This window comes from Malus sylvestris, chromosome 16 (assembly GCF_916048215.2).
Source record: "Malus sylvestris chromosome 16, drMalSylv7.2, whole genome shotgun sequence".
NCBI lineage: Eukaryota > Viridiplantae > Streptophyta > Magnoliopsida > Rosales > Rosaceae > Malus > Malus sylvestris.
In genome coordinates, this window is record NC_062275.1 from 32,345,818 (window position 1) to 32,370,852 (window position 25,035).

At 38.6% G+C, this 25,035-nt stretch overlaps 2 protein-coding genes and 1 long non-coding RNA gene across 3 annotated transcripts; 2 read left to right on the top strand and 1 right to left on the bottom strand.

Annotated features, from left to right (window-relative positions):
- Positions 1-1,633: 1,633 nt before the first annotated feature.
- LOC126607123 (lon protease homolog 2, peroxisomal-like) lies at positions 1,634-10,809 on the top strand. The gene is made up of 17 exons (XM_050274574.1): positions 1,634-1,819; positions 2,199-2,311; positions 2,418-2,526; positions 2,777-2,946; positions 3,713-3,804; positions 4,341-4,520; positions 4,624-4,707; positions 5,763-5,890; positions 6,488-6,689; positions 6,774-6,980; positions 7,328-7,458; positions 7,802-8,015; positions 8,233-8,535; positions 8,878-9,072; positions 9,213-9,458; positions 10,092-10,193; positions 10,309-10,809. The coding sequence occupies exons 1-17, from the start codon at positions 1,713-1,715 to the stop codon at positions 10,390-10,392; spliced, it is 2,667 nt and encodes an 888-aa protein (XP_050130531.1). The 5' UTR covers positions 1,634-1,712; the 3' UTR covers positions 10,393-10,809.
- Positions 10,810-11,879: 1,070 nt separating this feature from the next.
- LOC126607125 (H/ACA ribonucleoprotein complex subunit 4-like) lies at positions 11,880-14,626 on the bottom strand. The gene is made up of 2 exons (XM_050274575.1): positions 14,460-14,626; positions 11,880-13,908 (listed from the first exon to the last, which is right to left on the bottom strand). The coding sequence occupies exon 2, from the start codon at positions 13,903-13,905 to the stop codon at positions 12,163-12,165; it is 1,743 nt and encodes a 580-aa protein (XP_050130532.1). The 5' UTR covers positions 13,906-13,908; positions 14,460-14,626; the 3' UTR covers positions 11,880-12,162.
- Positions 14,627-22,767: 8,141 nt separating this feature from the next.
- Positions 22,768-24,628, top strand: LOC126608551 (uncharacterized). The gene is made up of 4 exons (XR_007617904.1): positions 22,768-23,057; positions 23,150-23,259; positions 23,819-23,885; positions 24,559-24,628. It is a non-coding gene; the product is annotated as an uncharacterized LOC126608551 (long non-coding RNA).
- The last annotated feature ends 407 nt before the right edge of the window (positions 24,629-25,035 follow it).

Below are 25,035 nucleotides of genomic sequence, written 5' to 3' on the forward strand. Positions count from 1 at the left end.
GTTGCCCAAAACCAAGTGGTGGTTAACATTTATTTTATAAACTTACAAATCCCATTCGGGAAGATCCGTACGTTGGATTCCCGATCCGTAAGTTTCTATGGTCCTCAAATATTATGTACTATAATGTATTAAAGTTTGGTGACGATCCAATGGTCGGATCGTCGATTACTATTCTAAACAAGTGGTGGACCTTAATGGAACTTTGCCGGATTCTGCAGATTTTGCAGATTTCCCGGGCGATTTTTGGAACTCTATATCTCACATGTTTCTCAACCAAATTCAACCCATAATATACCAAATCGAAGCTCGCGAAATGTAGAACAAAATTATACCAGCTTGGAGTCCAAATGGTGGTTGAAGGTGGCCGGAAAATGGTCTGAAAGACGGCTGTCCGCGGGAAAACTGTTAACTCGCCGGAATTTCTGGGCATCCTTTTCAACGTCCATAACTTTTTCAATACTCAACGAAAACAAGTAATTCAAAAATGGAAATCATAGTGCTCAACGAGATGAAGATATTGGTACCTTACATGATGGCTATCTCGCTGTGATTTGGCCGGAAAAATGTCTCGAAATTAGTGGAGGTCGCTGGAAACTAGGCAAACTTTAAATCGTTATAACTTTCTCATTTCCCCACCAAATCACACAATCCAAACATGAAAATTCATCTACACAACATGAGGAATCAATTTATACTTGTTTCTAAGTCCAATCTAGCCAGGAAAGGCTCCAATGTCATTCAAACCCTTCGGAATCCTATAAAGGGTGTGCTTCGATTCGACTTCTCCGGTGTTCCAACGCCCTTATAACCGGTTGGGTCTTGTTCCTGGGTCCAAGGGAAGTTGATTAAGGGTGATGGTGGGTGGTAGAACTCGTTGGAATGGTGGGATAGCCGTCGAACACCTTCGGCTCTTCCATACGGTTCTCGCGATTTTGGACCTAAAAGCTCACAAATTTGGGGTGGAAATGGTAGAAGGCATGTTGTGGAAGAGATGGCAGGTGTTAGATGGTGATTGTTCGACGGAAAAGATGGCGAAAATCGCCAGAATTCGATTGGGTTGGGTGTGGGTAGAAGGGCCGATGGAAATGGAGCTTTCCTCTTCTTTTTTTTTTCGTGATTTCTCATTCGTCCTTCCCCTTTTCTTTCCAAAATTTGATTGGTCACTTATTTAACATAACTGATTAGGCTGAAACCAAGCCCCTAATTGGTTCCTTTATTTCTTACTTAATTCCAATTGGTTCTCCTTAATCTTGCCTAAATCCGATTGGACTTTTCCGATTGGGCTTTTCTCCCATAAGGTGGAAGTTCAATTAATCTATAATCCAAAATATAAATAACCAAATTCAAATGTCCGTGACCATACCGTTATAATTCGGATTCGCAAACGGCTTTCACATATGCGTTCGTACCAACGAGTACTACACAAATACGCCAAAAGAATAAGTCATACGTTCCTCTAGACGACGGTCAACAGAAATCAAAGTCCTCGCCTCCAGGGCATTTGCGTCAATTCACGCTTTTTGAAAATAAAACATACACCAAATAAAAGTTGAATACAAAGCGTCGCCGTTTTGAAAATAAAACATCTGAGCGAACCGAAGTCTTCCAACCAAACCAATAAAAAGCCTAATTAACCAAACTCCAGCACATTGCATTCCCCACCTTCCCTTCTCCACCTCCTCCTCCTCTCTCTGTCTCTGCAATTTGCAAACATGGCGGAATGCGTGGAGCTTCCCACTCGCCTCGGCATCCTTCCTTTCCGAAACAAGGTCCTCCTACCCGGCGCCATCATTCGAATTCGCTGCACTTCACCCAGCAGGTACCTTTCACCCTTAATCTTTCTCTTTTGATTGATTGGTTTCTGTTTGATTCCTGAGAATTTTTTTGCATCTACTGGAATTGATAGCTGCTTCAGTTCAGCTCAAACTTTATAGCTCTGCAATTACTCTGCTTGTTTGGAAATTCTGTCCCTTTTCATGCTCTTTGGTTGCCGAAGCCTTTTGGTTGCAATTTTCTACTTGATTCCCGCGACTGAAAATGTTGCATATTCTGTTCTTCAATTTAGTCAGCAGTAATTTCAAATGTGAACTTTTTTTTTTCTTTTTTTCTAGGTTTTGATCATTATATGGGTGTGGAACTGTGAATTTCTGAGTGCTTGATTATGGAGTTGATAAAATTGGGGAATTTGATTAATGTAGTGTCAAATTGGTGGAACAAGAGTTATGGCAGCGCGAAGAGAAGGGGTTAATTGGTATTCTTCCCGTTCGAGATGCTGCTGAGGCAGCAACTGTGGGCCCTGTGGTGTCTCAAGGTGATTCTGCTTATTTCACAATTCGATACGGATGGGTGGATGCAATTAGTTAATGGCACATCTAAGAGGTTTTTTTCTTTGTTGTTGGGAACGTGTCTACTTTTAGGTGTGGGAACTGATTCTGGTGAAAGAAGCTCTAGAGTTCAAGTTGGTGCATCCGATTCTCACAGGCTTGATGGAAAAAATCAGCAGGAAGTTATTCATTGGCATTCAAGGTATTAAATCTGTTTCTTGTGCATTGGGGTTTTATGCTATGTTACAACTTAACATTATAGATAACGTGGCAGTCCATTTAACTTTGTCATGCGCTGCGACTTTCTTTATTTCAATCAGTTTAACTTCCTTTTAACACTGGAATGGGCCATTTACAAGGTTTTTGGATTCATCCTACATTTCAATGAATTTCTGTTTTTACAGTGTTTGTAAACTAATTATGTTGATTAAAATTTATATTGATATCCTTAGGGGAGTTGCTGCACGGGCTTTACATCTCTCAAGAGGAGTTGAGAAGCCAAGTGGGAGGGTTACATATGTAGTTGTCCTTGAAGGTTTGTGTAGATTCAACATCCAGGAACTTAGCACAAGAGGAACATATTATACTGCACGAATTTCTCCACTTGAAATGACAAAGACTGGTATGCTGTCAATTTAGTATGTGGGTTTGTTTTCAGTAAAAGATATTCGGGTTTATTGGTTAGTTTGCTACATTATTGCCCCAACATTTGTTTCTTTGGTTTGAATTTTCCTTTCTTCTACAGTAACATGAAGTTGTCTTCAGACTTCAAATCTTAAGTGTTTGTTTAATGTTACCTCTGCCACTTATATCACATTTCGTTATGTATTTGGTCCTGGTTCATTAGTTCATTAGCGACATGCTTTCCATGACTAGGGTTATTGGTGAAAGTTCTCTCGCTCTCTCTCTCTCTCTCTCACACACACACACACACACACACACACATGCGCGAACGCACATACAGGCACACAGACACATGCACACACGCACACAAAACACATTAATATTGTTCCTGAGAATCTGACTGAATAAGGCATGCCCCATAACTGATCTGTTGGTGATTATTTAAGGCCCTCGATGTGAAAGGTATAAATTCTTTAATCATTGTTTCTCACAAAGAGCTGGTTAGATATCATTGGTTACTATGTTTTCCTTTCTAAACAATTTTTTTTTTCAATGTTTTATCCTTAAAATATGTAGATTTTCTTGTATCTTCCAATGTGTTGATCTGAATGTATCATGTGGTTTATTTGAGGTATTGTTGTCCCTAAAGTGCTTTATGGTTGTGATGAGTTTGTCATGATCACATTATATGTAGAATCTTAGATGACTTTTGTGCCCTTATCTACCAATATGTTGAGTTGCTTTATCTTTCTTATCTTAATGAGAAATGGAGCAAGTGGAGCAAGATCCAGACTTCATATCGTTGTCTCGCCAATTCAAAGCAACTGCTACGGAGCTGATTTCTGTTCTTGAGCAGGTAATACTTGTGATGTTAGCATCTTTAAGTGAATAAAATCACATGGACACGAAGAGTCTTGCCTTTTTCTTTTTTATTTCTTTTTTTTTTCTTTGGTGTTTTGTGAATATTTAGTTCTGAGTTGCTCAGTGGTATCATACCAAATTTACTCAAAGTAATAAGTCATGTAGGTATCTATAGGAAACTACAAAACTCGACACACAAATACGTATGTATGTATATGTACCCTATCTATAAAATTCTGACCTCCTTTTCAAGTTGTGAGGCTGAGTGCATTTGGTTGACAAATTTCCCTTGTCTTTCAAATTGTTTTTCGTTTTTTGTTGAGGTTTGTAGGGAATATCATTTGCCTGAAATTCCTTAATTTAGTTGAGAGCATCAACTAGGCTTATGTATTCTAGCCAAATATTGATATTGTTAGACATATCCATATACATATTTACATGTTATTGCTGATAGTATAACTCTGCTGATAAAAAAATTTTGTAGCCTTTTATTTTTTAAATTGGTAACTCCCATTTCATTTGTGCTTGCAGAAACAAAAGACCGGAGGAAGAACAAAAGTTCTTCTGGAGACAGTTCCGGTTCACAAGTTGGCAGACATATTTGTTGCTAGCTTTGAGATAAGTTTTGAGGAGCAATTGTCTATGTTGGATTCAGTTGATCTGAAAGTAAGACTTTCCAAAGCTACTGAGCTAGTTGACAGGCATTTGCAGGTAATTGTTGATTCACTGGTGCTGATGTTTAGCATGTCACATCTTATCATCTTTATACTTCCGCGAGTTTTTAAGCAGTCATGTTGATGTTACCTTGTGACAGTCTATACATGTAGCAGAGAAGATTACACAAAAAGTTGAGGGTCAATTATCAAAATCGCAGAAAGAGTTTCTTTTGCGTCAGCAGGTTTGCACTCTCACATCAGCTTCGATTTTCTGAGGGAGTGAAATATTAGGGTAATCAGGTTTTTAGTGATAAAAGTATTGTTCTTGTTAGTTCTGTTCTTTTTTAGAATTTTATGTTTGGTAGTATTTTCAGGCATTTTGTTCTTTTTGAAGTGCCTTAGCAAATTTTGGGTGGAACGAATAAGCAATTCAGTTAGAATTTTCCTGAACTAATTGATTATGTGCAAATTTGCTCTTTACAGGAATCTATTAAACTGTTTTTTTTTTTCCTTCTAAAATACTAATTTATGAATGAAGGTGAATGTGCTAATTTTGTGGTGAGGGTGGGTCAAATAGTTATATTTTCTCAAGCAACCCAAAAGCTTTTATCCGTCAAATTAGTTGCCCTCACATTTTTATGATGTTTAAACTCAATGAGGGATTTTTTATTTTTTATTTTTTATAAATAAAATCAAAGAATTGTGAGAATGAAGCAATGTCTTTCTAATTTACCGTGTGTAAGACTAGAAAAATTTAACAAGTTCTAAATGTAAATATATATGTCAGTTGACAAGTTAGCTTTAATCATGCACATGTTAAAATTTCTAGGTTGGCACAATATATTGTAGTGCTGGAGGACTTGGTTATCTGATAGGGCTTTTTGTTTGAAAAAAATATAATTATTTCAGAGGTATTTCTGATTTGTCATGTGTGTAGCCATGGAAAGTTTGAAAAGCATACAAGTCATCTTTTGTAATTCGTGGAAAGTTAGAGGCTTCTTGAGTGGATGAAATTTACTTTATAGTTTTTAGTAATAGAGTTATTGGTAGTGCTTTTTTTTCTTAAGGGGTGCAAGATATTTAGTTTGTATTTTTTTCTGTTCATATCATGGACAATGATGCATGTGGATTTTAAAAAAACAAATATTATTGAGGACTTTAGGTAGATGTACATGTTAGATGTTTTGGGATCTAAAGAAACCTTCCTTTGAATTGGACACACATACTGTTTTTTTTTATCATTTAGTTGACTGACTTTTGTTTCAATTCCTTTTCTGCTCTATCAAATGTATTGTAGATGAGAGCTATAAAAGAGGAGCTTGGCGACAATGATGATGACGAAGACGATGTAGTTGCCCTGGAAAGAAAGATGCAATGCTCAGGAATGCCTTCAAACATCTGGAAGCACGCACAGAGGGAGTTGAGGTATGATTTGGTTAGTAACTTAGTATAAAGGAATAAGGGTTACTGCATTCCAGTGTGCTGGTAAAGTAGTCTCTTCCTTTTGTTTCCCACTAAAAAATTTGTCATACCATAGATACTAGTATACTAAAACTTTGATGTAATCTTAATAGTGAGTAAGATAATGATATTGATTCCTCTTACAAAAAGGTGTCTTCCAACAAGGGTTTTGGAGAAAATGGAATGATCACACAATTATTGGTGCCCGGTATCATATTTTCTTGACATCTTTGCGGATGTTGGCATGTTAAAGTTGGTTTGAATTTATTGTTCTTAAGATAGTAGAGAAGATATCCCCAAGTGTATAATAGTGCACTTAAAATCTGAAGCCACTTCCAAATATGCAGTTTTACACAATGTCTGGGGCCACTAATTCTTGGGCGTCAGTGGTACTAAGATTAAAGAATTTAGGTTTTGTAAAGTTGGATCTAGATATGGTTGTAAAGCCAAGAGGGTCTACTTGCCTTCATTGTTTTGTTCCAGTACAGTCTTACTTCAAGTTTTAGAGTTTAGTGGGTCTCATATCAAGTATTATGTTAAAATTTTCTCCTCATGTTTCAGGAGGCTGAAAAAGATGCAACCCCAACAACATGGATATAATAGTTCACGTGTTTACCTAGACCTTCTTGCTGAACTTCCCTGGCAGAAGGCCAGTGAAGAATATGAATTGGATTTAAGGGCTGCAAAAGAACGTCTTGACAGTGATCACTATGGTTTAACTAAGGTCAAGCAGCGGATTATTGAGTATCTGGCTGTTCGCAAGGTGGATGATTGTGTAGTTTTTGTCTGATTATTTAAGTATTTTGTATTTAAAATTTAATGTTCATATGTTAGTTATGTGTTGCAGCTCAAACCAGATGCCAGAGGTCCCGTGTTGTGTTTTGTTGGACCGCCCGGTGTTGGAAAAACGTCTTTGGCATCATCTATTGCTGCTTCTTTGGGCAGAAAATTTATACGCATATCCCTTGGTGGTGTTAAGGATGAGGCTGATATTCGAGGACACAGGAGGACATACATTGGAAGCATGCCGGGTAGACTCATTGATGGATTAAAGGTATACTTTCATTCAATAAACATTTTCATGGACTTCTGGTGTGATCAGTCATGACTCATAAATAAAATGCTGTCTCTTAAGTGTATCGAACCATTAAAAAAAAAAGAAAGGAGAATACAAAATAGAGTATTTTGTAATTGACAAGTGATAATGCTTGTATCTCATTTGTCACTACCTTTAAACAAACAATTTTCATAATTGAGCAAGACTCTTTTGTGCTTTCTTTTTGTATGTGGCTTAGTGAACACAACAACAAAAACTACATATCCGTACCCACCCCCAGCAGAGTATAGGATTGATGTAGTAGGACTTATGCTAAATTTATTCTTAATTATTTTGTATTCCAGAGAGTAGCTGTTTGCAATCCAGTCATGCTGCTAGATGAAATTGACAAGACAGGTTCTGATGTGCGCGGTGATCCAGCTTCAGCTCTACTGGAGGTTCTTGATCCTGAACAAAATAAAACATTCAATGACCAGTATCCTGTTCTTTTTATGCCTTATTTCGGTCAAATTCTTATTTAATTAATCTGAAAACGACCTCATGTTATAATTTGTATTGATTTTGAGTTTGATCTATGCATATCTTACACTTAACTCTTGCAGAAAATCTTCTTTTACATAAAACGAAGACATAATTGCTATCAAAATGGCCCATGACATGATTGCTTGGCTTAATGTCACTTGGTTGCTTAGTTTTAATGGGATATATATTTTTTTTTTTTTCGAAAAGTAAGGACGCTGCTTTTCCTAGATCCATTTCAAATAACATTGCAAGCATGATTTCTACGTGAAAGTGGTTCCTTAATTCAAGACCTATAGCTATTTGAATGTTCCCTTCGACCTTTCAAAGGTGATTTTTGTGGCAACTGCAAATAGGGTGCAGCCTATTCCGCCACCACTCTTGGACAGGATGGAAGTTATTGAGTTGCCTGGATATACACCTGAAGAAAAACTGAAGATAGCCATGCACCATTTAATTCCCCGAGTTCTTGATCAGCATGGTTTGAATTCTGAGTTTCTTAGAATCCCAGAGGTAAGTTCATTCTGGTCTTGTATCAAGTAGTAATGGTGTTGAACTTGTGGTTTCTCCACAGTTTCTTCTTTAGATCTAAAAATACTAAATAGGCACCCTCTTTCTGGCTTCCAGTATCAAATTTTATGTCACAACTCACAAAACAACGGTTACATTCATGACCAATGTTGGTGTATATGAGAGTATCACATTGAAAGTTGTCTGCCTACTGTGGCAGGCCATGGTGAAACTTGTCATTCAAGGGTACACTAGAGAGGCTGGTGTTCGGAATCTGGAGAGAAACTTGGCTGCCCTGGCTCGTGCAGCTGCAGTAAGAGTTGCCGAGCAAGAACAAGCTGTCTCTCTGAGCAAAGATGTGCAATCACTTGCCTCACCACTACTCGAAAACAGACTTGCTGATGGAGCTGAAGTGGAAATGGAGGTTATTCCGATGGGTGTGAATAATCATGAGATATCAAGCACTTTCAAGATTGCTTCACCATTGACTGTGGATGAGGATATGCTGGAGAAAGTATTAGGGGTAATTATTCTCTTTTTAAAATCATAAAAAAAAGTTACTTCATAATTGGACTTAGCAGTGTTTGCTTGGAATTTAGAAACTCGATTAGTTTGACTTGTCAATGGATTTGATAATGTGCCATTTTGACGAGTCTTATATGTCAAAATGTATATGTAAATGAATATGTAGGATACTTTTGAAGTGAGTTTTGGGCTCAAGGAATACTTTTCGTGATCCACGTATCTTGGTTTTACCATGTTATAAATTTTCAGCTTGACATGATCATATTGCTAAAGAGATTCCAGCTTGATATGTCATATTGATTGAGAGATTCTGAGGTAGTCTGTTTGTGTTGCAATGCAGCCTCCAAAGTTTGATGACAAAGAAGCTGCAGAACGAGTTGCGACACCTGGTGTATCTGTTGGGCTTGTTTGGACTGCTTTCGGTGGAGAGGTCCAATTTGTGGAGGCTACAGCAATGGGGGGAAAGGGTGAATTACATCTCACTGGTCAACTTGGAGATGTTATCAAAGAATCAGCACAAATAGCATTGACATGGGTAATATTTGCCTTCTATTTAATTTTATTTATCTGAAGTATTGCTATTAATGCCTGTTCTTCATCACGACTCAAACATTTCTGCCCTGTAAAAGTTAAGGTTATGATTTATTGATACTGAGGACTTTACTTATGTCTCAGGTGAGAGCCAGGGCAAGGGATCTTAACTTGTCAACAGCTGAGGCAACCAATCTTTTGGAAGGTCGTGATGTTCACATACACTTTCCTGCTGGGGCTGTACCCAAGGATGGACCCTCAGCGGGTGTTACTCTGGTAACTGCACTGGTTTCGTTGTTCAGTGAGAGAAGAGTAAGAGCAGATACAGCAATGACTGGAGAAATGACATTGAGGGGTCTAGTACTACCTGTTGGTGGTGTCAAGGATAAGGTATGCTTACCTTATGATAATCTGTGACTCTTTAAGTAAGTCTGTCTGCATGTACAACACATGCTATATGAACTGAATGGTTTGTGCTTTACTACAATTACTGCCCTGTCAAGTGTTTTGACTTGTATGCCTGATGGGCATGTTCGCGTTATCATAAATGTGACCTTGTTTTTTTGTAGAGAAGTATTATACTATCACCAAACTTGTTTGGCATACAGATCTTCACTTTTCTTAGCACTGTCATTTTTAAATCTCCTGGCTATACGACTCGAGTCATTCCATGCAGTATCTTTTTCTATAACCGTCATCTAGCGAAGTGGGATGTTTGATGGAAAATTGATTGGTTTGTTTGTTGGAATATGCTCATTCTCATTTGTCTTTAATTGGGCATCTTGATCATCAATGTTTACACCATTTTTTAGAAAGGTTTTGAGAAACGTTTTAAGCATATTTCGAGAAACTTGGTGTCATTCCCAAAACACTTTTAGCACCTTTTTTCTTGTAAAATATTTAAAGGAACCTACAAGCCACATGTGAGAAAAACTGGAGCAAAATTCTCTGCTTGATTTTCTTGGTGCATATCAGTAATGAGCCAGAGGCTATGTTTGATCATCTGAATCTATGTTGTTGTAGGTATTGGCAGCCCACCGTTGTGGTATTAAAAGAGTCATTCTTCCGGAGAGGAATCTGAAGGACTTAACTGAAGTACCATCGGCGGTTCTTTCCGGTCTTGAGGTAATTTTGGTTTTATTTGGCGGCAAGCTGTTGCCTGTAGATACCGTGTTTGGTTTCCGAAGGTGTGATGTGTGATTATGGTCGCAACATAATTTGTGATATTTTCCCATAACAGATAATACTGGCAAAGCGAATGGAAGATGTGTTAGAGCAGGCTTTTGAAGGCGGATGTCCCTGGAGACAGCACTCAAAGTTATGACGGGGCCTTAATGGGTGATGTTATACTTTTCTTCTTTCTGGTGATCGAATCGCCTTAGCTGGTTGCCGCTTGCCGCTTGTGTATGGCGCTTCCATTCGAGCAGCCGCTGCCTTGCCTGCAAAGGGTGAACAAGTAGTGAATCACTATGGCCGGTCGTGGCCGTGTAGTACGAGGAGTTAAACTGCTCGTAAAGGGACGCAATCACTAGTCATTCGATCCGTTTTGAGATTTTTGATCAACTTTCCCTCCGTTCTTCTGTTCCACGCTATCAATCTGTCAATTGTTTTTATTTTCTAAATAATCTTTGTAATTATTAGATTAAATCTCTGTTATTTGTATAATATGAAGGAAAACTAAAAAAAAATGCTTGAAATTTTTGAGTTTTAATTAAAAGGACAAAAATGTGTTGTAAGGGAATAGTATCAGGAGTGACTTTTTAGAGTAAAAATATCATTTTCGTTAAAAGTGAACAGTATTAAAAGTATTTCGTTAAAACTTTCATAATATTATTGTTTAATTGAGCAAAGAAATACAAGCAAATTGACTTCCAAGGAATTACAAGAGAAAAAAATGTTCGATTGGGCTCGTTTAAAATGCTTTTATTGGTGAAATTGATTTTAGGTTTTAAAAACACTTTATGTGTTTTTTACTTTTATTTTTTGAAGAAGCACTAGATATGTGTTTCTTACAAAAAGCACTTCCAAGTATCTTTTCAAGATCTACTTGGATTTTTATTAAGGATTTGTTTTAAAAATATTTTTATCAAAGCCCTTTCGGAGGGACCTCGTAATAATCTCGGTCACCAAAACACAAATGAACCTCATTTTACAGAGCCTAGTTAGATGGATTATATGGTACTTGATGGAACTGAGCTAGTCTTAGGGCTGGTTTGGTATTGCTATGCTTTGAAAAAAATCTGTTATGAGAATAAGCGGTTGTGCTGTGAGAATAAGCATCTGTGAAATAAATCAGCAAGAATGTTTAGTAAATTTTTTTATAAAAGTACTTTTGGAAGAAAAAAAAAAGTCTGATAGTGGATCTTCAAAGCTGCAAATAGGCAGCTTCCGCTTTTTCTTTTGATTTCAGCTTATTCTCACAGCAACTTCCAAAATAAGCCCTTTTTTTTAGTTTACCAAACACCTAAAACCCTCATAGCTTTTTTTCATGGGTGTTTTTTTTTTTTAAGCACCTCACTCCCAAACCACTTCTTAAGCAGGCTACTGAATTGCTCATGAGCATCATCTGTCACTGCTACCTTCTTTATCTCTAAGGTTATGCTCTCGCTAACGAAATGTCCTTTCAAGAGCGGTGCAACGAAAACAAGGAGAACAATATGTCGAGCTGAAACCAGATTAGGAGTTGAAGCCATACCTGCATCCATGAGTTCACTCGACTCGGTCAGTGATGCTGCTGAAGTTTGGGGTCACTCTGAAAGGGTAGACTATTGTAACCAGTAGCATCACTAAATTGTAAGACCCCAGAAACCATATAGCAACTGTATTTTCATTCATATTTTCCTCTTTCAGGGAGAAAGTAGAAACAAGCAAAGGAAACATGTAAAATGGTGAATTGAAAATGCTTAAAACCAAGAAAAAACAGCCTGCAATACATAAACTAAACTACAAAAACTAGTCCTGCGGAAAACGATTAAAAATTACACATATGAGATGAAAATTCCGAAGTCAGTTACGAAAACTTACTGTAGATGGAATAAAAGAAAGGCATACATTCCAAAGTTCTGCCACTCTAGGATTCTAATCCAAAGTCCCTCTAATCTTCTGCATCTGCTTTACTCTTCTTTTTCTTCTTTTTCTCACTCTTATCAGCCTCGCCATCACCAGCGCCGGCAGAAGCCACAGCACCATTGTCCTCAGCGTCTTTGTTTTTCTTCTTCTTCTTCTTCTTCTCTGACTTTTCTGTTTCAGGTGAACCAGCTTCAACATTATCCACAGTGCCATTCTCTTTGTCCTTTTTCTTCTTTTTCTTTTCGGACTTCTCAACTTCAGGCTCTACTTCTTCACCTTTGCTTTTCTTTGCAGGAACCGGAGCAGGGCTATCTGTGGGTTCCTCTAGTTTGCGTTTACGCCCCTCCTTAATTTCCTCTTCATCCTTATGTTTGTCCTTTTTCTTCTTCTTCTCCTTCTTCTCCTTGTCTACGAGAGCGGTCTCCTTCTCTGCCACAGCAGGTTCAGTGTCAAGCGCAGCAGCAGTGCTTGCAACAATAGAATCCCCACCTGCAGACAAAACCACATTCCTCATCCATTCTTGCGGAGTATTCTCAGTGGGCTTCCCATGCTTATCCAATTTCCCTTCGGCAATCAATTTCTTCTTCATGGACGCCCTTGGTCCCAATCCCCACTTCCTTGGGTAAGTATCCCGATCCATCACCACCCTCTTAATCTTTGCCACCACACCATGATCACAAGTTGCCATCACAGCAGTGGTCGTCTCAGCAATTCCCAATGCAATGGCTTCTCCTTTGGTAGTCATCAGCACAACTTCCTCTCCAACCTCGATATCATTCTCAAACCTGAGCAGCCCTGGAATCATTAACTTGGCACCGTAGCAAATGGCATTCACTGCTGAGTCCTTGACAACCAATCTCTTATAACTGGTCAAGAGAACCTCAAGAGGCATGATGACTCTCCTCAAATAACTCTCATCCCTATTAGTGTCATAAGCCCACTGAGCATCCATGACGTCATGCATTGTGACCATGTTGTCTTTCTCGCCCATAATCCCAGACCTGACCCTCCTAAGCTCCTGCATATGACCTCCCACACCAAGCAGCAGACCCAAATGCACACAGAGCGTCCGCACATAGGTTCCTGCTTCACAAGAAATCCAGAAAACGACCAAATGTTTATCTGCATCAAACTCAAGAAGTTTGCTTTCATAGATGGTCCTAATCCTAAGCTGCCTCTTGACTGCTGATATCAAAGGTGGCCTCTGAAAGACAGCCCCAGTAAGAGATTCAAGGGCCTGAGCCACTTTGGCAACATCAGGCACAGCTGAATGCAAGCGGGCAACACAAACATACTCTTTCCCTGCACCCTGCTGGGACTTGACAAGTCGTGTGGCTCGGTCAATGCAGACAATGAGATTACCTGTAACCTTAGGATCCAGAGTACCGCTGTGGCCAGTTTTCTCAACGCGAAGGATGCGCTTAATCCAAGCAACAACCTCGTGAGAAGAGGGGTTTGCAGGCTTGTCAAGATTGAGAACACCATATCGGATGTACTCAGCAAGAGGCCTCTTAAGGGGGGAGAACCCTGAGGGTAGAGGGGTGTAGTGTCCAGTTCGAACATTGAGTCGGTCATAGTTTTTGAGAAGGATAGGCCACTGAGAGGTGTCCAAGGAGGGAGTTGAGCTCTGAGGCTTGATCATGAAGTTTTTGTCAAAATCGCTGTCTTTGTCCTTATGCTTCTTATTCTTCTTTTTCTTCTTCTGCTCTGAATCTGTCACTTTCTCCACAGCCTCAGTGGCCAATCGGTCATCATCAGATGAAACCATTTCCTGCACATTAGACAGAACAAAATATCGCTCATTTTCTTTAAAAAAAAAATCCCAACGAAACACAAACAGCAGGTACCGCCAACACCAAATTGAAGTTCGCTTCTGGGTAATTTTCTAGACAATACCTCATTATTATTTTGTCTTCTGTTTTGGTCATTCATTAATCATCACTCACAACAGATGTAGATTATATGCTCAGTGATAATACCTTTCCTATACACAGGATATACAAAACATACAGAAGTTATCATTGCAGCGGCATGTTTTGGTGGCATATGAACGACCATATCTCCTACCAAGAAACTTCTAGACACACACATACATGAAACCAGAGAATCCCTCGATCATAACAATAAACCCACAACAGTGATTAGGTTTCCAACTTGTTTATCTAAACAGATTACTGTTCGCATCAATCAAACCCTTTGATTTTTCCACAAATGAAAAACTATCGACTTACGAAACACAGAGGTAATAACTTGAAAAGCTTCAGAATTTGTTGTACAAGAAAATATAATTATCAAGCTCTATGTCGAGGAGATAAGGAGTACCTTCGATTTTTTATTCCGGCTGCGACCAAACCCTAGGGACTGAGACGGTTGAGAGAGAGAGAGAGAGAGAGAGAGAGGGAGTGTGAGAGGGAGGGGCCACCCCGTGCGTCCGCGGTTCTCACTTACTCCTCGCTTTGCTTCTAAAACCCTAATCGGGGGTTTAAAAGCACCTTTTGGATGACGAAAAAAGGACAATCTTGTCAGCAGGAAATAAGATCATCTCCGACCGTTATCTAAAACTTAAAAATATTTAGTCTAAAAAATTTAGGTTTTAGTTCAGAAAATACTTTTTATTCCAACTCTTCTAACTTAAAATTTTAACTCGAGATTATCAAAAAATGAATTACGGCTAATTTTTTTTTTAAAATTAACTTTAAAAAAATTATGTAGACTATCCTAAATTAATTATATGAACATTTTAACCTAAAAATATTTAAATTCTGATAAATTTTGACAAATCACTAAATCAATACATGAAAATCATGATAAACCACATAAACTTAATACAAACGACATTTAATAAACCACATAAACTTAATACAAATGACAATTAATAAACCACATAAATTAAAAAAAAAAAACAATGAATAAACCATATAAACTTAATACAATCGAAAACTTAATAATGATATCCACCATCTTGACTTGGTGATGGACTTGGGTGTTAGTCTTGAGATGAATCGTCATCTTGAAATATACTCCTTGTGGCATTCATTCGTAAAATGTCATTTTGCTTACCATGTAAGTATTTCTTCCTCTCTGAAGTGTATTTGTCGAGGTCCTCCATCAACAAATTAATTTCGAACATTTCTTGCTCCTTATCCCGTTGTTCCTTCATGGCCAAATGCATTTGGGCCGATTCTTCTAGCCGAGAGATATGGTTTTCATTCATTCTTACCATTTCGCTGGCAAATTGTGCACGTATCGGATCTTGGGACTTCCCTTTTCTCTTTGCTTCCTTTTACTTATCTCTACCCGAGGGCCTTGCAAAAGAAGAAGTTGGGATCATTTGTTCGACACCTTCATTGTCGGCAAAATTCGCACCTTCATTGACATCGTTTGGGGGTGGGGCTTCACTATGAAATAATCTTCCCCATTGTTGGTCCGCATCGGTTCCCCATCTCGGACAATCCTTGAGGATGCTCCAAGCTTGATGCAACTTAAAAGCTTGTAGTTCTTGTCTTGTAAATTGCCATTGCTTTGTCACCCCATCCAACAAATACATAAAAACAATTAGTTGCAAAATACTATTATGTACTTGACAAATAAAATATCAACAAAGAAACTCACAATTTCTGAGGCGCCCATTCGACTAGGCATGTCAACCATGGCTCTCTCCAAGCTTCCCTTCCACAAAGTGCACACTTTGTTGATAATCTTCCGCTGATCATAAACATCACCAGCTTCCCTTCAGCCGGCGTTGGAGTTTTCATGGAACTTATCAACGATTTTACCCCACAAAACCTTTCTATTTTGATTCGTGCCGACCATCTTCGCTAATAAAAATTCATGCCAAACATAAAGCAATATCTTCATTAAAGGTCCAATTACGACCTCTAACATGCTCTTTTGCCATCTTGAAAAATTTGGAAATGAGAAGAAATGGTAGAAAGAAAAATTGGAAGAATTGTAGGAGAAAAATGAGTTTTGTATGGATGTTTGAACAAATACATAGGTATTTATAGAGTTTTTGGTTGAATTTTGAGTTAAATCATTTTTTAAAATTATTTTAGCCGTTGGATTTTAATTTGGACCGTTAGATTTGATTATATTCGATATAAGCGATTGGATTCAATAACTATATAAATATAAAATGTTCATATAATTTTTTGAACTAAAAAAATATTTGAATGTGGACCGTTGGATTAACCAACGGTCAAATTACCACCACCACCCGATGAAGAAAAGTAGTTGTTGGCTACAGACAAAACTTGACAAATTGGGGGACACACCCACATGTGTGGGGTCCACCTCGGTTGAATGCAGGTTGAAGGTCTTGCGTGCTACGCGTGGAGCAAGTGACAGAGGGCAATTGGGTTTCACAGCCCAGGTTTCAATCACAAAAGATGGGGTCCACTCCAATTTGTGGCCTAAACTTGGGCTGGTATTTGACCTCTATTTGGGTTTTAGGTTAATTTTAGGTCATGGGTTGGAGTGGATTTTTTTTGGGGGGGGGGGGGGAGGGGAATTATAGGTTTTAGCCTATTGTTAGAGTTGGTCTAAGTGCTCTACACGATACAAATGAGGGTAAAGTGGATATTTCATTTCTGATTTAATTAAATTCATTACATAACTTACTTAAGTCTAAAATTGGAAAGAAAAAAAAAAGTTGCACCATTCATCTTGACTGTGAATTGGGGCTTCATTTTGACTTACTCACCATTTTGTCATAGGCTTTTTGCTTTTGGGCCTTTCTTCACAAAAAAAAAAAGTGTTTGGGCTGGTGCATTTTGGGCTGGAGTGGGCTGTCAAGTGGGTGGGTAGGGAAATTACCCTTTTACATGCTTCAATCCAGATTAAATGGACAGGATTTGGGGGCAGTTCGATTGTAACGACTCGTCCCGAATTATACGAATTTTTGGAACGTCGAGGGTAAGTTGGTAATTTCACGTCAAGAGATAATTTCAAGTTTGTCTTTTATGGGCTGGTTTTGTGTGTCATGTGGGACCCACATCCCATTCAACCTTTCATCCCCTCTTGCCCCGTGTCCTTCCCCTTCCCACCTCCCCCCTTCGCCCAAACTCTCGACACACTCTCCTTTTTCTTTTCCCCCTCACTCTCTAAACTCTTTCTCCTTCTCTGTCGAGTTGAGGCGCAAGGCCCCTAACTCGCCATACTTTTCGGCATGCATCACCAACCACCAACCACCACCATCTGTGGGCACTCATTCTCTCTCTCCCTCTTTTGCGACTCTCCTTCTCGAGCCTCATTGTCCCTCTCTCCTTCTCTATGAAGCACGGCGACACCGAGCCTAGCACACCCCCACACCGGCTAGTTCCACCATCTCCGACTAGAAATTGCGAGAGTGACAAACCAAGTTTTCCGACGACCTTTGAGTGGTTTTTCGGTCGACTCCGGCCACAGAACACCTGTGATATATTTCTATTCCTCTCCTCCGTAGCTTCAAATCCATATATGGCATGTTGGTTAGGATTGCGATATGGAGCTAATCGAATTCTGTTTTGTTTTCCAACCTTTTTTTTGCAGAAACCGATCTACTCACGACCTGAAATTAGGTCGACCCAACATGTAACCCAAAATCGGATCCGATCCTATGACTGGACCTGGATGAATATTCCCTGGAATATTCTTTGGAATATCTTGAGTTGACTTTTACTAATTTTCTGGAGAATCATCCTAAACAAATTTCGACGCCCTAAGTCTGTTTTTAGTATCAGTTTAGTGAAAATTTGAAGTTTTAACGTAGTTGACCGACTCGACGTCTCTGTTGACTTTTTGGGTTGACCGTTGACTTGTCATGAAATTTGCCCGGGACCCCTCTTAGCATAATTCGACCCCCTAATTCCAAATTCGGGCTCCATTTTTTCAAATTCAATTATTTTAGTAGGGTTTTACTAATTGTTCCCCTCATGTGCGTAGGTGCTTTTGTTAGTGGTGATCCCGTCCTCTCTAGTTTGCACGGCTCTTCGATGACGGAGTATCTATGAGTGGACACCTTCTTAAATTGCATGATTTTTATTAAATACTAGACTTGCATTCATGAAAAGCATGATTTCATGATTTTATGTTTTACGCATTATTTATGATTTATCGAACTTGCGTTTTATGAAAGGTTGACAAGCTATTGCTTTTATGCCCTACGATATATGATGGATTTACGGATATGAATTTATAGTTTCACATGATTGATTTATTATAGTTTATGATAATGATTTGAGCTAGAAAACTCCTATGGATTTATGACTCCGATGCTATGATTTGGAAAGATTATGTTTATGTTTTCGGTGCTTACTTAGTGGGTAATCATACAACAGATATACACAACACGAGTATGTATTTTTCTATGGTCATAGGACACAATTGGATGAGCAGTGAGATATTTACGACATACTCCTAGCTTTACTGGCAAAACCAATGTTAGACAGCTTCACTAGCCATAGCTAGTCAGTGTGTATGTATATTTCTTCTCTGGCGTAACCCAGAGTCGTATAGCTTCACCTTTGGGTAATGGGACCTACCATGTTTCTTCAATGACATAACTCAGTGTTGTATAGCTTCACCCTCGAGTGATGGTTATGCCTTCGGGCGATTATGATACCCTTAGTTAAGTACACTGTTTTTATTATTATTATTAACCCTAGTACATTGTTATTATTATTAGTAGTAGTAGTAGTTGTTGTAGTAGTAGTAGTAGTAGTAGTAGTTTGGTCCATTCACGTTTTGTGTTGCGCCCCATTCAGGACTTAGAAACGAGGCGTACAATCCTGGTGTTGATATATTCCCGTATCGATACTTTTGAGTCCTCTCGGTGTAGGACCCCACTTTCATTGTAATCTTATTGTTATATAATATTCATTTCGTAGAATTCTTGATTAGTTGTATGCTCTGAACACGTTCCCACATTTGCATATTTAATTAGATTTTAAATTTACATATTTTATTTACGTTCGTCCTTTCTTCATAACTTACATGCATATTAAAATGGCTTTGTCACCCTCGGGTGTTGGCCAGCACGTGTCCATCTTGGTGTTTGGAGGATATCGAGATCGGGGCGTGTTAGTTCGGTCATTTTCTACTAGGGGCTTTCTGGTGTCGGTAGGGGCTACACAAACTGGGGGAGAGAAGGAGAAGGGTTGGTTGGTTCCAGAAAGAGGGTAGGATGTGAGGGCTTCATGGCACGATTTGAGGGAGAGAAAAAGAAGGGGTTGGTTGGTGCAAATTTGAGGGTAGGGTTGAGGAAATGGATTTTGAGAAGTCGATGTCTTGGTTGCAGAGAGAGTAGGGTTGAAGGAATGGGTCCTATTTGCAGGTATGGCCCTAATAGTCTTCCTAACTCCACTGTTTGCCTTATGTGCTTATAAAGAAACCTAATTGCAAGTTAATGAACTCTATCTCACTCTGAAATTTTGATTTTCGTTTCATCTCAAAATGTGAGCTCTCCAATTCGAATATGAGTTGTCCATTTCAAGGTTTTGTCCCTGAATCCAATCTGTCCCCACAACAACAGTGATGAACCTTCAAGAACACTCGATTAACTTGCCAAACCCGAGCCTCCCAACTACAATTGACAGTTAAGATCAAAGCTTTTCCGTCGACAGCTCGATGGAGTGCCATGGAATCTGGTACAATGTCTTTTTGGTGGTTCTCGCAATCGTTTTTGTGGTGTACTGTGGCGTTCCACGCCAAGAAGAATGTCATCAAGCTCTCCAATGGAAGATCATACATTATGATTTTCTATTATGCCCTTCTTTGGGTTGCCAACCTTCTCAACCTCACTTGTTGCGCTTTTCAGGTTTGTGGGTTTTCAATTCTTAAAGGTTTTGGGTTGTGGGTTTTATACAATATTGTATTGGGTTTTAGATTTTGATCATTAGTTGGTGATATTTAGGGGATTTGGTCATCTAGATGTTTGGATTTAAGTGGGATTTGGGTTATCTTTGCTTTTTTTTAATTTTTTTTTAATTTTTTAATTTTTTGTTTTGTGATCTGGGTCTGGGTTGCGCTTGTTGGATTGCTGCTTAGAAACCCTTTGGATGCTTTGTTGCTAAGGTGCAGCTTAATCAAAAGAAAAAGGTAAATTCAATCACTTCTTATGTATTCCTGCAAAGATGCAAAACATTTATGATGTCCTTTTGATGTTTGCAATCATATGTTCATGTTGGTCTTGCATTTGTTATTTATTGATTTTATGAGAAGATTTGGTCTTGCATTTTTTAATTATTTCATCATGTATACTTGGAATCAAAACTTTCTTGCTGGTGTAGATTATGGTGTATTTTTTATCTATTGCATTGTGGTGTTGTTCCTATATATGAATTTAATAGTGTTCCATGTTCATGTTTCAGTTTTGTGCCATATGCTTTTGTGCATTCATTTTTGTTGGAAATGTGCCCTAAACCTAATCATATGATGATATTACGAACATTTCACATGTTAAATCAAATTAGTTTAATATAAGGGCAAATAATATTATTTAGAGTTGCCTCATATAAATGTTATACGTTTAAACAATAAGTCCAAAGAATATGTAATTAGGAAAATGTGATCTAAAGAAGTTAGATTCATAAGACCATTCTCTTTCGTACATATATCCTAAACGTTCCTGGTCATAGGATTGTCAATTGGGCATTGATGGTCCGTTCAGATCAACACATGCTATTGGTGTGACTGACACCAAGACAAGTATGTAGGTGCTTAAAAGAGAATGAGTCCACTGAACGCAACCAACAAAGAGTTCTCATAATCAGGTCAAATGAGAACTCATAGTTGGGATAATGCAAAGTAGTCATTTGACCTGGCATCATAGTTATCTTATGGTTAGATCCTTGATCTTTGACTGTGTTAAAGGCACTCCATCAAAGGGTGTCCACGACATAGTTAGGGTTAAGCCATTTAACCATAGAGGCAGGTGAATGCGCAACAAGGGATCTCTAACCTTCAAACCTTTGAGGGAAAATACTCTATGACATGATTAAGAATCTTGGCGAGAGAATGAATGAGATTTAGGAAATCATTCCTAATCACATTCAAGGTAATCATATAAGTAAGTGAATCACATTGGATAGTAGACATAAATAAACTATCAAACCAAACAATTTGGTCAAGAGTATTGTATTATAGAAAGACCGTATTGCATTTTTAATCCCAAACTAAATAGGTTATCCAACCTCTTCTGATTAGCTTTGGTAACCATGACATACTGCTAGGTGTCACTCATGGCTTGTGGAAGTCTTGAAGATGTATAATCACTAAATGGAGAATTGAAGGTAAGTTTCAATTCATAATCGATTAGTAAGAGTTCTAATCGTCCATTGCCTAGCTAAAAGGAACATAATGGATCGCACACTGTGTAAGGTAATGATTGAAGGAAATAATGAAGATGAGTAAGAACAATTAAATAGTTTAATTGTATATGACAATGATTAATTAAAAGTTAGTTAATCAAGGGTGAAAGGTTCTTTTTAGGCCTTAAGTTAGTTTCGAGTTTTGGGACACAAAAGGGTTTTGATCCATAAGGCACATAAGGTTTAAGTTGTGTGACAACTAAAAAAAAATGAGTAAATTACCCTAAGTTAACTAGAATGGCCAGCCATAGATAGAGGGAAGGAGATGGTGAACTTATTACAAGTTTTCCACTCATTTGGAATGACTATAAAAACAACTTTATAGCTCCATCCCTTATAAGGGTTTCTTTGAGGAAAGACGAGAGAACATTTTGCTCTTTCTTTCTTTCTAAGAGGCCGGTCACTATGGTTGAGGATTACTAGTATTTTCTTCATCCATACTCATCTTCTTCCTTCGCCATCTTAGCAGTCAGAACTTAGAGGTCTCCAACTTTGGGGACTTTTGGAGAATCATTCAGGCATCTAAATCCAAGAATCCAAGAAGGCTACAAGATGAAGTTGGCAGCCATGGAGTTCAACTTAAGAAGAGGAATGAAGGCTCTCTCATGGGTGATTAGCCTTTGATCTTATAAAGAGGAACTCCAAAGGTATCAAGAAATCTCTCATTTCTTTAAGATTTGAGTTGAGTCTTAGTTCACCACAACTATTAGGCTTTGAACTTGGTTCAGGCTTTGAACTTGGTTCAAGCTTTGTTTTAAAGTTCATACAAGCATGCTTCCGCCACTTAATTGTTGAATGCATGCATTATGTTGCTTAATGAACTTAGTTTTCTAAAAATTTTCCTTCAAGTGGTATCAAGAGCCTAGGTCTAGTAGTTGGTGAACCCTTTTGGGTTTTGTTGTAGATGTAGTTCATATGAGTATGAAATTTGGAGTTAAAATTTGGTGCCTTTTGTTTTGGGAAATTTGGCCAAATTCATGGGTAGATGTGACGACCCATCCCTAATTTTCTTATGTAATTTCTCCCCGAGTATGTGTTTTGACGACTATGCCTTACTGGCAAGTGACGTGGACTGATTCTTATCGCTTTCCATTTTATTTCTCGCTATTGCATTTAAATTGTACATGCTAGTACGAGTAGACGTAGATTTTAAAGTGTAAAAATATCTACTTCGGATAGATTTCGATTTCCTTTTACTGTAGGAAATATAGAAATCTATCCCTTGAATTCCTTTTAAACCCATCCCGTGCACTGTCTGCATCACTCCACTTTCAGCTATTCCATCCCATCTTTTCTGTATGTTTTGTCCCCCCTCTATCAGAAAAAGAAAAGAAAATTTGAAAACTTCTCTCTTCTTTCTCTCTATCCCGTGAGCTCTCTCTCCCTCTGCAACTCCATGAGCAAGCTCTAAAACTCATAGATCGAACAAACAAAATACATCATCATGCTCATCTCAGCCTCACGATCACGACCATACCCCTGGTTCGCGTGTTAACCGAGTTTTGAACGTCCAACTCGGAAGGTCCGACTCGGCAAGTTCGATACTACGGTTTTCAAGCCATGCATGGCTAAGGTAAGCCTTAAGAAACCCTTAGAACCTTCATTTCACTTCTATGGGTTGTTATTGATCCTTTGTTTGTGTTTTGAACGTGTGGTTTTACCCAGAAACTCGAGAAGAAGGAGAACCCGAAGTTTTTCGTACAAGAACCGTGGCCATTTAGTCATTTTCAAACCATTTTTCTGGTCAACCTCGACCACAACTGAACTTCTTCTACGTACAAACTTGTTCTCTACATTCCTAACTTTAAAATGGCTTTTGAATCACTGAGTTTTGTTAAGTAACGAGTTAGAAATCAACTCTGGAAGTTGGGAAGAAAATTTTAGTTTTCTGGAAAATTTCAGCCGTGGTCGTTTGGCCACTTTCAGACAAAATTTATGAACAACACGGACTATATTCAAACTTTCTGTAAATTGGGATCGGTAGATCACATTCCTAGCTTTAATTTGGCTTTTGTATAAGTGAATTTGGTTGAGAATTGAGCTCGTTATGGGCTCTGGAAGTTGACCCAAAAATCTGCAAAACTGCAGATTTTCGTGAAGAAGGCGAGTATAGTGTACTCGCGGGGGCGCGTGGGCGCGCGTGGACCGCCACTTTGGGCGGCGCGTGGGGGCGTGTCCAGCCTCCGACCGACGCGTGGTTGGTACGTACGCGTTCGTGTCGTCGAGTAGATCGATTTCATATATTTATACCCTAGGTTTGAGCAAACTATGGGCGTTTTATTTAGGTTTCCGTTATGTGCTTTAATTAATGTTATTTAGTTATTTCACATATAGGGGAAACTTATTCCGAGGATTTTCGAGGCCAAGCTAGGCTCGGGGGCTACAACCCAGCGACGTACTTGTGAGTGGGCAGTTGCTTTATACCTATATATATATTTATAGTTTCCATAAATGCATATTTATGTCACCTTTACGCCTACATTGCCTAGTATCATTATTGTGATATAAATTGTGATAAATGCTGCTATATGGTTGTGATATTACTGTCATGGCATGCATACGTGCTTGTGTACATGCTCATCTTGCTGCACCAGGTGTTAGTACTCGCCCCAGGGCCAGGGCCAGTCCTTCACGTGTATGTTCACATCTGCACCGTTCACTCACCTTGGATCCAAGTTTAGGTGCCAGTCTTGTCGGGTAGATTGCATTAGGCGATCCGACTTGTATGTGATGTGCTTTTGCACCAGTTTCACGTGATCGTAGTACTAGAGCATATTGATTACACCCAGTCCTGTTCGTGTCAGAAACCATATGTTCGAACTTGTGTGTCAGCTTAGATGGATGAGCACTTAGTTATATTGATTATCACATGATTATTATTGTGGCATATGATACATCATTTACTTGGCATATTTCTGGTTATATGGCTGATATATTGGATTTTCATACTTACGTAGTATGTTTTGAGGAAACTATACTTGTTTTACGGCGAGGGGTTAGTATATTCAAAGATAAAGGTTTTCTTATAAGCATTGTTTTACTGACCCACTCAACTTTGTTTTTCGCCCCTCCAGGACCTAGATAGCTGTACTCTCTGTGGCACTCGAGGAATCACGGCAGTTCTGACATTTCCTTCTATTTAGACATATGAACTTATCACTACTATGTAATAAGTGTACTTTGGTCGCCTTGACTACTCTTTCGTAGTCTCACTGTCTATTACGCTCTGAATAATTGCAGTGGGTTCAACCCACGAATTGCGCACTCTTTCACTGTTTAGTCCTAATTAGTTTTAATTTTATTCACTTTTTGCATCACTTACCCTTATGGTTACGTCACCTCACGGTGACGGCCAGCATGCTTCGACCTTTCCAGGTCGGGGTGTGTCAGTAGATTTTGGGGTTCTTGTTTGTTTTGTTAAAAGAGTTTTAAAGTGACATTAGGAACCCCCTAAGTACCCTAGTATATTAATATGTTACTTACCTTAAGTTTGAGAGGTCTTGGGGTGTCTTTAGGTGAAAAAATTTCATGGAGCTCTTATGGGTTTTCAT